Source organism: Natator depressus, chromosome 4, assembly GCF_965152275.1.
Source record: "Natator depressus isolate rNatDep1 chromosome 4, rNatDep2.hap1, whole genome shotgun sequence".
Classification (NCBI taxonomy): domain Eukaryota; kingdom Metazoa; phylum Chordata; order Testudines; family Cheloniidae; genus Natator; species Natator depressus.
This window is the reverse complement of record NC_134237.1, coordinates 33842923-33860615: the sequence shown is the minus strand read 5'-3', so window position 1 is coordinate 33860615 and position 17693 is coordinate 33842923. Positions and strand designations below refer to the sequence as shown.

The window sequence follows — 17693 nt, the reverse complement described above, 5'->3', positions numbered from 1 at the left end:
TCAGACTCACCTTTTGGTTGTTAAGCAGATTATTGGCTATGTTGTTCCAAGTTTGTGTTTCATAATTTACACGATAAAATCCAATGTGGTCTGGATTTATTTTCAGTAAAGAATTAGGGTTGCTGGGTGTTATAGTAATTCCGGTGGCTGTAAACAAATAGTAATGAAATTTTACATGCATATAAATACATGGCTGGGGGGGACTCATTGGAAATATATTCACTCCAAAAGTCATGTTTGATTTTTAACCCATATCCACAAAGGACCCAAAGCTTAATTCTAGGTTGGTTGCTCTAAAATGGCAGAGAGTAAAGATATTGATGCTACCTGTTAGCTTAGAATAAGAAATAACTGTGGTAACAGTGTGAAATCTGTATGCAAATGTTCATTATTAAAAATGGAGACTACTGAATTTAGAATAAGCATAAAGAAAATTAAGTGTTTATTGCAAAAAGAATAATCACAAAAATTATTCCTATTAATATTTATTCCAAAAGCCTCTATCAGTTCTCAGTATTTGTATTAATCTGATTTTATATTTTACCTATTTATCCTCTGCATGTTTTTCCATTTTAGGTCTATGCATCTCTTTTTTAATTCCTCTTCCTTGACTCAGGTCCTATAGCTACAAATTAATTAAACTATAAAATAAACCAAGCCCTGACTCAAGTCTTGAGGTTCATGGAAACTCAGAATGAAGCCTAACCCTTGAGGATGATGTTCCATTCTCAAAAGTTAAACTGCTCCCACTGTGGTCAGCAGTTTTGAAAGTTCACTTAGTGCCTATTCCAGTGTCTGAAGTCAGAAGCCTTTTACTCCAATGCGTATTGACTCAGTAAATAGTATTTTTCACTTTGGATGAGCAGTGCAAGGTATTTCAAGTGACTGTTCTAATTCATTGGGACAACTCTCAGTCTCCAGTGTTGCGTTGGAGAGAGTGGTGAGAGAAAATTCTTTCATGCAGTTTTCTGTTATGCATTATAACATAATGGGTAGGCTTACTTGCATTCAGAGTCTAGGATGAAAATTAAGTTAAACACAAACTTTAAAGTAATTTAAAAAAACAAAACAAACTCAACTGCAAGAGGGGAGACAGGTCCTAATACAAAAAGAGAACAGAAGAGCTGGTAATATATTTCTGAATTTTGAAATTTTGTTGAGCAGTAGAAACTTTTCAAATTTTGAAATGTAGAATTTTGGGGAAAAAAACTAAAACTTTCATGGACATCTCCTTGGTTTTTTTGAGCAGAAAATAGCTTCAGCCAATTCTAAATATAACACAGTACTGCAGCTCCCTCCACCGAAACTAAGCGACTCTAGACTGCCACCTATCACTGCAAGAGATGTATTTATCACCATCCAGATCCAGCTTCTCCCTTAGGTTGAGATTCAGGAAAGCACATACTTAAATCCCATTGCTGTCAGTGGGACAGCAGACTTATAGCTAAGCAGTGTGTAGGTGCTTTTCTGAGTAGGGGTGGATTTAAGCATGTCTTAAATATTTGAATATGCAGTCCTTGCGCACACAGACGCAATCATTAAAATTAAACTGAAATCTTTGTTTTAATGTGCCCCAAATTCCTCTAAACCAAATGAACAATTTTATAATAGGCTGTCATATTGTTTGAATAAATAAGAATAGATTTTAATTATTGGACGTAATTAGCATAATCCTGTTTATGGGAGGGGCTTATTCTCTTTCTAGGGAAGGATCTTAACTCCTTTATTCCCAAGCAGTGTGTTTCAAGCACTGAAGAGCATAAAAGTTAGTTGTTACTTTTAGTTCTTACTAAGGATATTTTTAAAGCTTTGCATGATTGTCACATTGAACCTACTGTTATTCGGAAATAAAACATTACTGAAGTTTACCTGCAGATTCTGATTTGTTGTAGAATGTAACATCTGTTTCGTTCCCAGCATACCATTTCACTGGGATATTCCATGTGTAACTGAAATTATTTTAAATGAAAAAATAAACAACTTTTGAAAGAGAACCTAAAATAACACATTTAAAATATTGTATCTATTATTATTATGATTAATAAATAATATATTGTAGCACCTATAGGATCCAGTTTTATTGTGCTAGGGACTGCATAAACTTACTTCTTCATAGTCAATTTCTAAATATGTACATACCTGTGTATCTAGATATAGATATCCACTAATATATGACTAATTACCACAGATAACAAATTTTTGTTTTTTTTACCAATACCTTGATTATTTAAATATAATATAAACTGCTTTAGGGTATCTTTCTGGCAAAAGCAATTTATAAAAATCTTGGATACAGGCAAGCTAATATAGATACTTGGTTATTTTTATTGAGCAAACCCTGCATAATTAGGACAATATTCTATTTCTAAGTTAAAATAAAAGGTTTGAAGTATCTGATAGCATTCCTCTTTTAGATATGGAGAATAGAAGTAGTTTAGTCCCTAAAACTATGAAATATGTATAATTGCTGCCAGGCCTCTGGCAGACTGAGCACAGGACTAGGAGCTATGGATTACCGAGTTTTAGTCCAAAATCTGGCATTGACTATGTGTGGTATTAAGCAAGTAACTTATGCCTTGATTTAGCAAGGTATTTAGTCATATGCCTAACTTTAGCCATAAGAGTAGTTCCATTGATCAAACCATTTTTCTGAAATCCATGGAAGGATTCACATGCTTAAATACCTTTCTGAATGAGGGCCTTAATGTCTCTCTGCCTCAGTTTCTTCATCTATAAAATGGGAATGATATTTACCCAATATCAGAGGGGTGTTGTGTGGACTAGCTAATTTCTGTACCATTATATACTGTAAATGTGTTTGTTATAATTATACACAGTTGGAAATAGAGTCTTGTCAAGTAGTATTTCTGTATCATATCATGCTAATCTAGTAGATCACAAGGCATTTAGTTCCATGAAGTATGATTATATGCAGATGGGTGACCTTAGCATTAATGTAGAGGTTTACATGTTCAAAGTTTTGTACAGACATTAACTAATGAACCTTCACAACACCCCTGTGTGGTAAGTTGCTAAGTATTACTATACCGGTTTTACAGATAAGAAAACAGAAGGTGATTCTTTGAGCACTATACAACGAATCTGTGTCTGAGGTAGAATTAGAACTCAGGACCTCTTGATTGCTCCAATCCTGTGTTTCTTCTTTTAGACCACATTGATTCCTCCCTCCCTCACTGAGCACCAGATTGTGATATGCCTTTACCCACATTAAGTAGTATCTTACTCTTTGATAAGTCTCATTGAAATCAATGGAGCAGTTGGGAAGTAAGGTACTATATAAAGTAAGGGTATCAATATCCAGCCCAGAGATGTTTTTCTATCATCTTAGATACCATGGGGACAAACACCATACAAAAATTTGTGTCATTCTTCTGACTTTACTGCATTAGAACCCAGGATCAAAGGAATGATAGCTTCATTCTGGCAAGTAAGAAAATGAAGGAAGTCATGTCTCTTTGCTACCTACCAGGAGAAAGGTCAGCTCTTGTGTTACATTTTTAAATACAAAATATTTTAACAGATTTATACATATTTAACTTTTATTACCTGTCTTTTGGAGAATTATTGCCATGGAGTTTAAAAGGGTTATTGCTTGGCCAAAAGTCTGGCTGTTGCATTTCTCCAGGAGAAAGCCGATAAAAGAGTTCTTAATACTTGTTTTGTAAATGCACTTAGTGGAGTGATTTTCCTTCAGTGTTTTAATATGTTCCTGAGATCATGTACATAAATACTTCTCTTGGGCATTAAGTACAATATCCATATCCTGTTAAGTATGTGTATTGAGGATGTGTTCCTGACATTCTATATTGCAGCCATATACTTGCCTAGCAGCACTATTTAAAGAACATGAGTTCTTGAAGTTGTATTTCTCTTTTGAGTGTTAATATCCAGAACAGGACTTTGTCAGGACAGGGGCACTGTAGCCAGCTAGGGAGACCACCCCTGCAGGCTTCAGAGAACAAAATTTTATTAGACTCTGTTTCACAGCTTAGTCACAAACCCAAACCTGGAGCTGAGCTGTCACAGTTCCACTGAGGGGCACAAGGCCCCAGTGGTCTCCTCTCCCACATCAGCGCTGGCTTAGGGAGGGAGTAAAGCTTTACAGTGCACTTGGATCCTTTGCAAGGGATGAAACCTATTCCAGTGAAGATAATATTAGGACTTTATAATAATAATAATAATTATATATAATAGTGTATTTTATCGCTAAGCACTTAATTAAACTTTACTTATCTAGAACTAATTTCCCCCACTACTGAGATGCAGCTGTTTCTGGAATGACTGGAGCAGTGCACAATGTACATGACTGATTAGGGCGGGACTCACGTTGGGATTTACATTAAAAGCATGATGAACACCAAGAACCTGGTGCTCTAATTCCTTTGATTATGAGGAAAGCTGGGCTTCTGGATTTGCCCACTTCTGAGCATGATGCAATGAGCCAACTTTGTGAACAGTAAGGAGCTGTTAATCTTCCATATGGCACAGAGGGAGAATTTGCAATAATGAATTTGTTTTTGGTTCAAGTCTGTACATTTCCCCCCTCCCCAAATTCAAATCCAGACCAGGGCACTAGTGACCAGAAGTGGTTTTTCTGGCTGATGGCTCTTTGATCTGTGTGAAATTAGTTGTTGTCCAACGTCAAGCCCCACAAATCCACCACCACAGTTGGCACTGGCAGCCTTGTTGGCAGTCTCAAGCAGAAAAGGCAAGAATTGTATCAACATGGGGACAGAACTACTCTTTTGCCTTTACAGATGGTGCTCTGTGGGTTATTGCTGAGGCACACTTGCTGGGCAGTCTGGGAAAGGCTGCATTCTTCTGTCCACCTGTTTTGGTGGATAAAGTCTCCAGGGCTATAAATATAGCATTTTCAACCATCATGAAATTCACTAAGAAAAACTGAAAAAAGAAAAAATATCCATATGTAACTGAAACTGCTGTGTGATCTCCATTATGCCCCGTCCTCCATACCATTTGTCCTCCCTTCCTTTTCTTCCTTTTGGATTTAGACATTTGGTGTTGTACACTGAGAGACAAAGAGCTGATGCAGTAGTTGTCCTGGGTGTGGGGAGGTATTATATAGCATCTTGTTAAGTTTTCTTGTAATTTTACTGGTTGTTGGGTTTCCCCCAAGACCCCTTCCACTTGGTCTCCCAAGAACTCAGTTCACCTCCAGTCTTGTCACTCAGGTTCCTTTATTTGGCATAAGGCAAAGTTACGTGGAGTTGATTAGACTCAAGCAAAGGGGGTGGGTGGAGCGTACCACATATCCAAAGTTACACAGCATACCTGTTCCTTTAGACATTACATTTACTATACATTGCATTACATGTTTTGGGAGGTAACTCTACACTGAAGGTAGGGAGAACTGGTTGGTGTGTGTGTGTGTAAGAGAGTGAATGAATCCACATAAGCATATCTATCTACAGCATCTCTCTTTCTGCTGTTCGTCTTCACTACAGGCATATACAGTAAAACCTTACCCTAGTGCAGAGGTCGGTTCAGAAGTATTTGCTGAGGGGTCCAACAGAAAACGTTTCTGAGTGACCTTCAAATTAGCGTCCACACTCAATACAGGGTATCCCATCTGCCTGGTCCAGGTGTCCATCACTTCCTTCACTGGCTTACCACTTGCCTAAGAATAACAGCAGATGGTCGCACTAAGAAAGCTAAATCAGACTGAAGAGGAAGTAAAACTCTCATCCTGACCGGGTGGGAGACCAGAAAGGGAACAGGTTTCCCTCATTAATGTTAGGGCTCTGTTCCTAACAATTCATCAAATAAGACGGTAAGATTAGCTCAAAAATATTTTATTTGTTAAACTCTTTCATGGTGCATGTAACAAAAGAAAACTAATGAGCTGTCAACCGAGACATTTTAAATACTCTTAAAGAAAATAGGGTTAAACTAGGTCAGGGTTCAGGCAGGAGGAGGGGCAAAGAATATTCTCTACTCTTGTGGCTTGCTCCTCTCTGCACATTTCAAGCGCAAATGATTTTCCTCCTCTGCTGCCTTCTGAGGAGGGAGTAGAACACAGGAAGGACTAACTGAAACTCTAGCACTATTGGCGAATCTCCCCTACAGCAGAATTCCCAAACTATGGTCTGCAAGCCAGTCCTTCCAGGTGCTCTGAAGAGAGCTGAGTTGCTGCTCCGTCACCCATCCTCCAGACAATTTCAGGTAGGTGCTGGTGGAAGGAAGGAGGAGGAGCCAGCACTAGGGACTGCTGTTATAATGATGGAGCTGCCCCCTCCTTTCCTCTTTACCCACAAACTCAAGTGCAGCTGCGTCTCCGACTGGGGCCATGGGACTTTACCAGTGCCCCTCCAACCCATCATGTGCTGGATGGAAAGGAGCCAGGTTTAAGGTGGTGTTCTCCAGGGCTAGAAGATTCTGTGAGCAGCAGAGAGGGAGAAGAGAACAAGGAGAGAGCCAGGCTGGGCAGACGAGAGCCTGGGACTAGAGGGAGGGCAGGAGGAGACACTAATGCAGAACTTGGGCATAATGGCTATCAGGAACCTGGGTGAGGGAGGGGGAGAGGAAGGCATGTGGTGTCTGAGTAAGGAGCTGGGAACTTGGAGAGGCAGAAAACAGGTGGGCCTCAGGAGGCAGCTGGGGAGCAGGATAGGAGGAAAGCGCCAAAACCTGGGGAGAAGGATGGAACCAAGGTCTGGTGGGAAATGAGGGAGCAGAAGGGATCCAGGGTAGTTAAACTGGCAGTCATACTAAGTGTTTAGATCAGTGGTTCTCAGCCAGGGGTATACATGCCCTTGGGCGTATGCAGAGGTCTTCCAGGGGGTACATCAACTCATATTTGCGTAGTTTTACAACAGGCTACATAAAAAGCACTAGCGAAATCAGTACAAACTAAAATTTCATACTGACAATGACTTGTTTATCCTGCTCTATAAACTACACTGAAACGTAAGTAGAATATTTATATTCCAATTGACTTATAATTATATGGTAAAAATGAGGAAGTCAGCAATTTTTCAGTAATAGTAATGCTGTGATACGTTTGTATTTTTATGTCTGATTTTGTAAGCAAGCCGTTTTAAGTGAGATGAAAGTTGGGGGTACGCAAGACAATCAGACTCCTGAAAGGGGTACAGTAGTCTTGAAAGGTTGAGACCCACTGGCTTAAATACTGTTGTGATGAGCACTGTAGAAAACCCTACTATAGAAAGAATCATGTTAGGGGAGCGTGTGTGTGCATTTAAGTGAGACTGATGTGGGCAGATAGGTTGGAAGGTTTGAAATTTCTTGTGTATGTGGGTAAAGAATTGCTTTGCTCGATCAGTTTCCCCTCACTTGCTCCCAGTTCCAACCCACACCCAAGCAATTTTCCCATGCAAAAAATGAGTATTGTATTTACTAGAGGGATGAGATTTGGAGTTTGCTGTGCTGGGGGAGGCTGCCTGGGATATGATCTCTCTACTAACAAGATTCACAATATGAAAAAGTTTGGGAAACCCTGCTCTGTAGCATGAGTACAGAAACCTTTAATAGCAAGGGTATTAATTGTTACAGACCATACCTGTGCCAGGGATTCCCAGAAATCATCTGTCTTTGCATTCCGGAAATGGTATTTCTTTAGGTAGTCCTAGAAAAAGAGAGAAGAAAGTGTTTTAAATAGTTGCATGTCCTTCCTCACCTGTCAAAACAATGCACATATTGTAACGTTATCTGCAGAACTAATGTGCAGAATTCCTTCCTAAGAGTGGTGTTGTTCCTAACCAGCAAATGCTTTGAGATATATGTACATTTGTTTATTTCACTGCTTTCTGCACAGATGGAAAGTAGAAACACTTTCCAAATGCAGGGTCCACAGGTTTTCTAAAAAGGAGATCTCAGAGATATCTACTCCTCCCTGTATAAATGCAGGGTGGGAGCAGTTGTTCCCACTCTTCTGCCTTTGGGAAAGCCAGAAACATTGAGAAATGATTGCACACTGAATTATAAGTGTCCAAAATATTAGTCCATCTGACTTACAAACACCATTTGCCAGAGAAAATTTGGAGGGCATGAAAGATCTTAATGTCAGCCAGGATGAAGTGTGATTTAATTTCTACATGGTCCAAAGAGAACCAACCTCTTCTTCCTTCTGGAAGCTAAGTTTGGGTCCATTGTTTTTATCAAAGCTTTATTAATTTATATGTCTCAATTTAAAAACAAACCGAATCAGCAAAAACACAGCTGCTCACTGATGAGACATTTGAAAGGGTGGAATAAAGTTTCCCCATCATCCCTGTTGTGTGTGTCTGCAATAAATCAAATGGAACCATATTAATCCAAAAGCATTTCAGTACTTCCCAAAGGACAGGCCTATTCTTAAGGTGGGGAGTCAATATTTTCCAACATGATACATTGATGTGCAATGTATTAATCCTTGGAGAGGGCCCTAGACTTTTTCTTTGTTTACTTGAGTGGACAAAATGTAGTTTGTTGTAAATTTCTTCTTATTAAATAGGTCACAAAAAGAGGTATTTTTGGGGTGTCTAAAAGTGGAAATCAAAGTTGAACTATGATAATTTGGACAACTGCATTCTGTGATCAAAATGTTAAAGGTTTAACTGATAACTAATAATTTGCTATTTAATGATTTGCTGTTATGCTTAAATATTGAATGCTAGAATATGCTATCCCCCAGTTCAGTGCTACTCTGAGACTGTGACACATCAAGTAGTACATGGTATTTTCTTTCCTAGCCTGCCTACAGAATGTTAGGTAGGTGGTGCTGTTTGTTTCAATCTCAGCCACAGCTATTCCTGTGCTTTCATAGGGAAGTGGGTAAACAGGAAGTATTTCTCACGGCAGCTTGTGCCTATAATGTGGAGTGTGATTGAATATTCCTGTCTGTGTAGGACTGTCCTTACTGATTGTATGGAAATGTTTTTGCTGTGGTTTCAATATAATCAGTCAGCTGGCCAGCCAGGATGTTCTCCCAGCCCCTTCGTATCTTAGCCCTGTCAATTCTAGCTTGGGAGCAGTGACGAGAGCACTAGTGTAAACGGGGCTCAAGCATCTGGCATCAGGCATCACCATATTCTGAAGATTCACTTTGAGGACTAGCTCAGTTGTGAGAGATTTCTTGAAAAATGCCAGCAGAGCAGCTCAGAGATCTTTGGGGGAAGAGGAGGAGGTAGGTTGTTTATGTGTGTGGGATAAGAACATATTTAATAACCCGGGAAACAAAGGCATCATGATTAATTATTTAAAGATTTCAGAGAACAGCAGTTATGCTCTCTATTTTTGGAGAGGACCCCAAGTTCTCCAGTTTTCTCTTTTGTGTGTATGGTAGTTGTCATATATCCTAACAATGTATCCTAGCCTCTTGGTAGGGTTAAAGTGAAAGAGGGCTGTGGGGTTTTTTATTTATTTTTTTTTTTTTTCCAGGGCAAATTAGCACCATGCATCTGGATTGACAGATGTGGAGTAACTCTGTTTTCAGGCTCTGGCTTCCCTAATTGCTCTGAAAGAGGAGTTTGTAATGGCCTTCAACTTTTTGCAGGTGCCAAGTGAATCAAGATTTGTAAAGCCTTCAAATAGATTTTTGTAAACGGCATAGCACAACTGGATGGTCTGGAGGTACTTGGTGTTAGGAAGATGCAGGAGTGCTTTGGTAGCTGGGTGACTAGGTTCTAGTTATTACGGATAAGAGCATGGGGATAGAGTATTAAGGAGGAATCAGGAGGGTATTGTTAGATATCATGTGCCTAGGGCAGGGGTTCTCAAACTGGGGTCAGAACCCCTCGGGGTCGCGTGGTTATTATATGGGGGGGGGGTGTTGGGAGCTGTCAGCGTCCACCCCAAACCCCGCTTTGCATCCAGCATTTATAATGGGGTTAAATATATAAAAAATGTTTTTAATTTATAAAGAGTGGGGGGTCATACTGAGAGTCTTGCTGTTTGAAAGGAACAGGAGTACTTATGGCACCTTAAAGACTAACAAATTTACTTGAGCATAACCTTTCGTGGGCTACAGCCCACTTAATCAGATGCTGTAGCCCACGAAAGGTTATGCTCAAATACATTTGTTAGTCTCTAAGGTGCCACAAGTACTCCTGTTCTTTTTGCGGATACAGACTAACACAGCTGCTACTCTGAAACCTGTCATTATGCAAAGTATTTGAAAGGGGTCACCACTACAAAAGTTTGAGAACCACTAGAGTCATCACTGGCTGGTCTTCAAACACACATACAACCCTGCAGTTCAAATTCCAGTTCATTGTGAGTATGAATTTCCACTTAACATTGCTACCTAGTCCCATTGCAAAAGGTTCCATAACTTCTATATCATTACCAAGCTGTACCACCATGCTGGAAATTTGTTTAACCTAGCTTTTATTGTCTACACAGCTTTTTCAGATGCAGTTGAAGGAGTTAGTGTATCTACATCCTGAAAAAATTAAAATTTATATTAATGGAGTAAACGTTAGTATAGAAATGTTAGGAAAAATGTTTTAGTACAGAAATAGTTATCTAAAATTCTAATGAGAACACCAAAAGCGAACGTATCACATTCATTTTTCTGAGTAAAATCTTTCCCTTTGCCACATAAGGTTTATTTTTGTTTCTGGCATGTTTTACTGTAGTTCATACCTGACATCCTTTTTGAAAATTTGCTGGTGTAATCCAATCTTGAAGCATTCTGAGAATTGATGCTCCCTACATACAAAAAGAAAGGGAATAAGGTCATTTCGCACCTTTTTAAAACTAGATTCTCGTTACTTTAAAAGACTTCACTAGAGTTTATATTTCATTGAGCAAAAATAGAAGTAATCTATAAGGATAAAAATTTAGTTCCTTATTTCTGCAGAGCATTCTCTCTCACTCTCTCACACACACACACTCTGCCATGATTTCAGATCCTGTTGTGAGACTTTGACTAAGAAATTAGAAGCCTTTAAAATGCTGAAAATCTGCAGTTTTAGATTGTACATTGACTCTACTCAAGGCTTAAATTATGCTGGAATGATGACCTGTCATAAAAATACCAGCCTCTGAAGCAGATTGACAGGCTCTGTGACACTTACTCCAAAGAAAAGATCTTGGTGGGCAGGAGGAGACAAAGTAAGATAGGGGCCTTGGAAAAGGAAGAGGGTGCGGGAAGACACCAAGGTAGAAGAGAGAAATAAAAACGGACAGAGGAAATAACAGACAGGTGGAAGAGAGAGAATGGGACAGCCACAAAAAGAAGGAAAGGAAAATAAACAAGACCCAGCATACCACTTAAAGGTTAGTAAATTTTATTTCCCTGGCAGAGAAAAAGGATAGCTGAAAAAATATTTTGAACTTTAAAAAAACACTCACTGTCCTGTGAGATTAGCACTTATATCAGTCCTCAGTAAGCCTTGACTCCATTCTTTATATTACTAGGGATGACAATTTGGACACACCAGTGTCACTGGAGTGGTCGTTAACATTGAGTAGACTTATGCAATCGTTAGGACTTGTCTATACTAAGACTTAGTGCACAGCAACCCAGGGTATGAATATGCAGTGAACTAGCCTGCTGCATGCTGAATGGCCATGTGGACCGTGCTACCATGCACTAGAAGGTCCATAGCATGCTTTGATGTAGAGCAGTGGTTTCAAACAGCAGTAGACAAGTCCTTAATTTGGAGCCTTTCTTTTCCAATTTATTGTTGCAGTTCTCAATCTGGCCGGCAGAGGACTCTTTTCCAATGCAAAAATAGCTTTATTTGTTATATAAATTGGAGAGGTTGACAAGCATCAGAACTGATTACTTATACAGACTACAAGGTCACTTTTATAAACAATGTAGAACAGTGTTTCTGATCCTCATAACCCTCCTGACTGCCTTTTGCAATCCCCTTGAGGTTGTGACAATGGAGAACACCACCACAAGTTATATAAACCCAGTTGTTTGCATAACTTCTCTCTCATTTGGGCCAGATCTTCAATTTACACTAAATGGAATAGCTCAGATGAAGTAAATAAAGAGACACTGATTTATACCAGCTGAGTAGCTGACCCTTTTTTATTTTTTTGTAAACGTACGTGCTACCAGCATATTTTTATAATTGCTAGCCTATGCCAGAGATATTGTGCGGTTGCACATGTGTAAATTGGGAAGTTTTGGTACCTATAGTTCTTTAGCCACAGGGTTCAGAAATGCTGAGACTCTCAAGCTCTTTCTGAAGTAGTCTTATTTAAAATATTTCCTCTGAAATTTTTTTATCAATATTAGAGCTAAAAATATTATGGAAAATTCAGTTGTTATCTGAAGACAATGTATTAGACTGTTAAACTGTGAGAGAGATGAAGTGTAATAATTCAAGTGCAAATCTCAAAACAACTTTAACTGTGGAGTCACTAATACCAGCTCTATTATATGGTCAAACTGTCTTTTACCTAACTAGAGACAAGTGGGCGAGTTAATACCTTTTATTGGACCAACTTCTGTTGGTGAGAGATACGAGCTTTTGAGCTTCCACAGAGCTATTCTTCAGGAGCCAGGGATATAATTTATCTTGAATCTGAGTATCCTCACTTTGTAGATTTAACTTGCATGATTCTTATTGTCCGTAGGTAAATCTCTGATGATAAGATTAGTTGGCTTCCTTTCAGGTAACACTCAAAATAATTAAGAAAATCTCTTATGAGAGTGTGTGACAGTTGACAACACACCATTTGGAACTCAATGTCAATTTAATCAGAACACATAAAGAAGAACACATGAAGAAGAACTTTGTGGAAGCTCAAGAGCTTTTGTCTCTCACCACAGGCGCTGGCTTTTGTTTTTGCCAGTGGGTGCTCCTCTCCACCCCTTTTCCCCCCAAGCAAGTGGGGGTGGGTCCTTGGGGTGGAGTGGGGGGGGGAAGGGCCATGGTCCTGGCACCAGGGCCCACAAAAGATTAATCTGGCCCTGCGGGTGTTCCCTGGTTTTTTTCGGTAGATACTTGAGCACACACAGAGTCAGCACCGATGTCTCTCACCAACAGAAATTGGTCCAGTAAAAGATATTACCTCACCCACCTTGTCTCTCTGATACCCTGAAACTGACACAGCTACATCCACACTGCATTTTACCTAATTTGACTTTTCTACCTATGTTGTGCCCTATCAATCAGATACTGACCAGGTATGTAATTACAGAGTGTGCTGTGATGACTCCATAGACCCTAAAAAATTCATTGCATCTTTAGATTGTATAAGCATTTATACGTGTTCTGATTAAGTTGACATTAAGTTCCAAATTGCGCGTTAATTGTCAACTGTCATACAATTTCATAAGAGGTTTTCTTAGTTTTAATATTTAAAATATATCCCTGTCTCACTGTTCCCAAACATGGCAGGTGTCTCCAAAATAGTGACAGGTTTCAGAGTAGCAGCCATGTTAGTCTGTATTCGCAAAAAGAAAAGGAGTACTAGTGGCACCTTAAAGACTAACCAATTTATTTGAGCATAAGCTTTCGTGAGCATCCGATGAAGTGAGCTGTAGCTCACGAAAGCTTATGCTCAAATAAATTGGTTAGTCTCTAAGGTGCCACTAGTACTCCTTTTCTTTTTCCAAAATAGTGGTTTATCTTAAAACATTCAGTTTTGTGGCAACTATGTAGGCAGAAAGGGGAGGGTGAATTAAAGATGGGAGTTTTCTATTCAGTTTCTTATACAGCACAGTACCATCTGGGTACCTTTAAAAGCTGTAGAAAACAAGAATGTGTCTCTTACTCACTGCATTGGTGAAACTTAAATCAGCTTTAGGTCCAGAGTGTCTGATTTTACTCTACATATATTGGCTATTGTTGGTTTGACTGAGACCTTCAGGGTTGCAAGAATGCAGTTTACCTAATGGTTTATGGTTTGGCTACTGGACATTTATGATGCAATAAATACTGATTTATATTGTTGGGTACAGGCACTAACAATTGGAAAAAAAACTATAAAAGAAGTAGCCTACTCAGGTGTAGGGCTAGCTAATAAAAAGAGATACCTAACAGTCAAGAGGATTTTGTTCTAGACATAGCTGAGGCTAAAATCTGTGACAGATACATTTTTGCTGAGCATAATAATGGAAGTCTTGAGGCAAGGAATAGGCTGGCTGAAACATTAGCAGACACTATGTTAGAATTTCTGCATACAGGATTCTGAAGGAAAGATACAAAATCACAGTCTATAGTTTGTTCACTAAGGATTTAATGAATTCAACTCAAAATCTTAAGTCTACTAAATTTTGGGTGAAATCAGATTTTCAAATGCAATTAATTATTGGGAATCTCTGAATTCTTTAAGTAACTTCTCTCTTGGAGTGCAGTGTGCAACGGAGAATTTGAATGATTAGAGGAATCCTTACCTATAGCATAAAATAGGAAAGAGCGGTAGAGTCGTACAAGAAATTGTTAACCTAAACAAATTCAGTATACTAAAAACAGTAAATGGCAGGAATCTTTTGCAGTAAGAAGCCACTGGGTCAAATCCTTGCCTCGCTCCTACAAGTACTCCCACTAAAAGCAGTGGCCCTGTCTAAAAAGGACCCCACTGTCATTAACAGTGTTTCAGCAATATTAGGTACCCTAGCTTAGAGGAGAAGTGCTCTCCTACAGACCTTGGGAGACAGGCCAGTCCTCGCTTACAGACAGCCCCCCAACCTGAAGCAAATACTCCCCAGCAACTACACACCACACAACAGAAACACTAACCCAGGAACCAATCCCTGCAACAAACCCCAGTGCCAACTCTGTCCACATATCTATTCAAGGGACACCATCATAGGACCTAATCACGTCAGCCACACCATCAGGGGCTCGTTCACCTGCACATCTACCAATGTGATATATGCACCATGTGCCATATGCCCCTCTGCCATGTACATTGGCCAAACTGGACAGTCTCTACGCAAAAGAATAAATGGACACAAATCAGATATCAAGAATTGTAACATTCAAAAACCAGTAGGAGAGCACTTCAATCTCCCTGGACACTCAATAACAGACTTAGAGGTGGCCATTCTTCAACAAAAAAACTTCAAAAACAGACTTCAACGAGAAACTACAGAACTGGAATTAATTTGCAAACTTGACACCATCAAATTAGGCTCGAATAAAGATTGGGAGGGGCTGGGTCACTACCAAAAATAATTTCCCTTCTGTTGATACTCACACCTTTTTGTCAACTGTTGGGAATGGGTCACATCCACCATGATTGAATTGGCCTCGTTAGCACTGACCCCCCACTTGGTAAGGCAACTCCCATCTTTTCATGTGCTGTATATTTATATCTGCCTACTGTATTTTTCACTTCATGCATCTGATGAAGTGGGTTATAGCCCGTGAAAGCTTATGGCCAAATACATTTGTTAGTCTCTAAGGTGCCACAAGGACTCCTCCTTGTTTTTGCTGATACAGACTAACACGGCTGCTACTCTGAAACCTGTCACAGTGTTAATAAGGGTGGGGAACTTTTCAGAAAAAGGCTAGTGCAGACACAGGCTGATTGTTTGTGATCCCCATCGTCTTTTGTCTCCTCCTCAAACCCCCTTTATTATAGTTAAGATTATAATGCGAGGCCTCTCCTACCTTGCTGTATGAAATGCCATCAAATACAGATGTTATTTCAGCTGGAGACGACACATTGACCACAATAGGGTGAGAAGACAATAAGGAGTCGTCCTTCAGCACAGGCAGCACGTCGTCAATTAACACCTGATCAAGCTGGTAAACAGAAACAAAACCAGGAATATAATTCTTACTCAAAGAACAAATAGTTTATAACTTTAAATGGAAGCTTCCGATCTGCCTTTGGTATATGGGATGTGGATGGAGGAGGCATGCAGACTGAAATTTCACCTCCTCTGCAGAACGACTTGTGCATTAGCATTGTATTTCTAAGATGGGGACCTCTTTCCTCTGCTATGATAAATTACCTCCTACAGAATCCTGTTTGAACATGTGCATCTCACAACACAAAAAGGTCAGCAAGGCAAAAAAGGGAGACTGTTACCAATTTCAGTTTTGAGGCACAGCACAGATGGCGATATAGAGGTCGGGTTGAGGAGTACGTAGGGTTTCTTCAGGAACTGTCCCTGTTTTTTGTTTTTTTTTCTTCCTTTGTCAGATCCAGTAACCTGTCATCCATATTCGCTTAATTCCTGATTAATAGATGAATGAGACTAAAGTTCTGTATAACTTTGTTATACCATTCACTAGTATACAGCTCTATGCCTTAGTTAAATACTGTGTCTAGATTTAAAAAGGGGCTACATAACTTCATGATCAATAATAACATGTAGTTATGTATGTTAAAGTAAGAGTAATGGAATTTCATACTTCAGGTTGTAAAGAGATTAATTCAGGATGAGGAAGGATTTCCCCCTTCCCTCCCCCGGCAATGTACAGCACAGGATTGCACAAATGAAAGAGTGAATAATGTTTTTTGGCTTTGCTTTGGAGTATCAGATATGCTCTGGTCACTGCTGAAGTAAATGTGCCAGTGATCAGTATTTTGCTGAAAAGGATTTAACGTAATCAAAATCTAACAAACTAAAGTCGTTCCCCCCCCCCGCCCCCCGCTCTCTATATAAATAAAAGTAGGAATGCATATGATAGCTAGAGTCTCATATTAATTTGGTAGATCCGGGCCATGGCATCTGTTTTTGACAGATAACAAAATCACCTAATTCATACAAGCAATTATTAATCCTCAGTGTGTAAAATAAGCACCTGCTTTCCTTTTCTTGTGTAATGCTGACAGACCCTGCTCATTGGTGGGCAAGTTTGAACGTGGGACCTCTGGAGTTTAGTGCATGAGCCAAAAGCCAACTATCTGTTACCTAAGGCTGTAGAGCAAACTCATTAATATCTCTCTGTCTCTGTCTCTCTCGTGGTGTCAGTGCCACTAGAGGGGACAGAACACCACACCCAGGAGGTGTGTGAGTTACACTTGCACAATCATAAAGCAAACTAATTAGTTCAACTTCACTGTTAGCAATGTTGGGAACTTTAGGATAGACAGGCCACCTGCAGTCACTACTGTTTTAAGCATTTTTTTTTATTAGACTTGCTCTGAGTATGGTTCTATGTCATAGTGCTTAAAACACTTGCAGGAGCCGGATCTGGAGAACTGATTTCCCCCCACTGAACCAAATCTGTAGAAAAAGGTTTGGATCTGAATAAATTCACCCTAAACCCCTTCTTGCCAATCCACCAGACTTCAAAGGGATTCACATTCGAGGTTGCATTGTGGTTGTGTAACACCACACACACACATACTCTTCAGCTCTTCTGAATCAATAAAAGGAGATGCTCCATCTTTCAGGAGTAGGACTTTTATAGCCACTTTGCAAAATTACCATGACCAGGCTCAGAATCTACTTATGATTCTTTACTATGATAATAAGCTAATATTTTACTCATTCATCAAAACATTACTCTCCTCAGGTGAGCAGAACTTTGCAAGTCTTATAGACTAGTTTCAGACCAAAACCTAGTTAGCAGGACAATTTAGAAACCCAGCAAGTCCTTTCACAGTCCAGTCAGTAGAGGCCTGTGGTATACAATCACACAAATCAATTTGTTCAGGTATCTCCTTTCTCTACATAGCTGCGTGCCACAATAATTAAGTGTATGTGTATCCACTACGTGTCCTTGTTTTCAGTGTCTGTGACATGACTCTTCTTTTCATTCTATTCCAAAATAAAAAATATA

General features: G+C 39.5%; 1 protein-coding gene across 1 annotated transcript in view; it reads right to left on the bottom strand.

The window, feature by feature from the left end:
• The window catches only part of ENPEP (glutamyl aminopeptidase), a 49114-nt gene that overhangs the window by 10992 nt on the left and 20429 nt on the right, over positions 1 to 17693 (bottom strand). The window contains exons 7-12 of the mRNA XM_074950745.1: positions 15567 to 15701; positions 10627 to 10692; positions 7562 to 7627; positions 5508 to 5659; positions 1870 to 1949; positions 11 to 147 (exon numbers count right to left, since the gene is read on the bottom strand). Of these exons, the coding sequence (XP_074806846.1) occupies positions 11 to 147; positions 1870 to 1949; positions 5508 to 5659; positions 7562 to 7627; positions 10627 to 10692; positions 15567 to 15701 (636 nt within the window). The remainder of the gene's footprint in view (positions 1 to 10; positions 148 to 1869; positions 1950 to 5507; positions 5660 to 7561; positions 7628 to 10626; positions 10693 to 15566; positions 15702 to 17693) is intronic.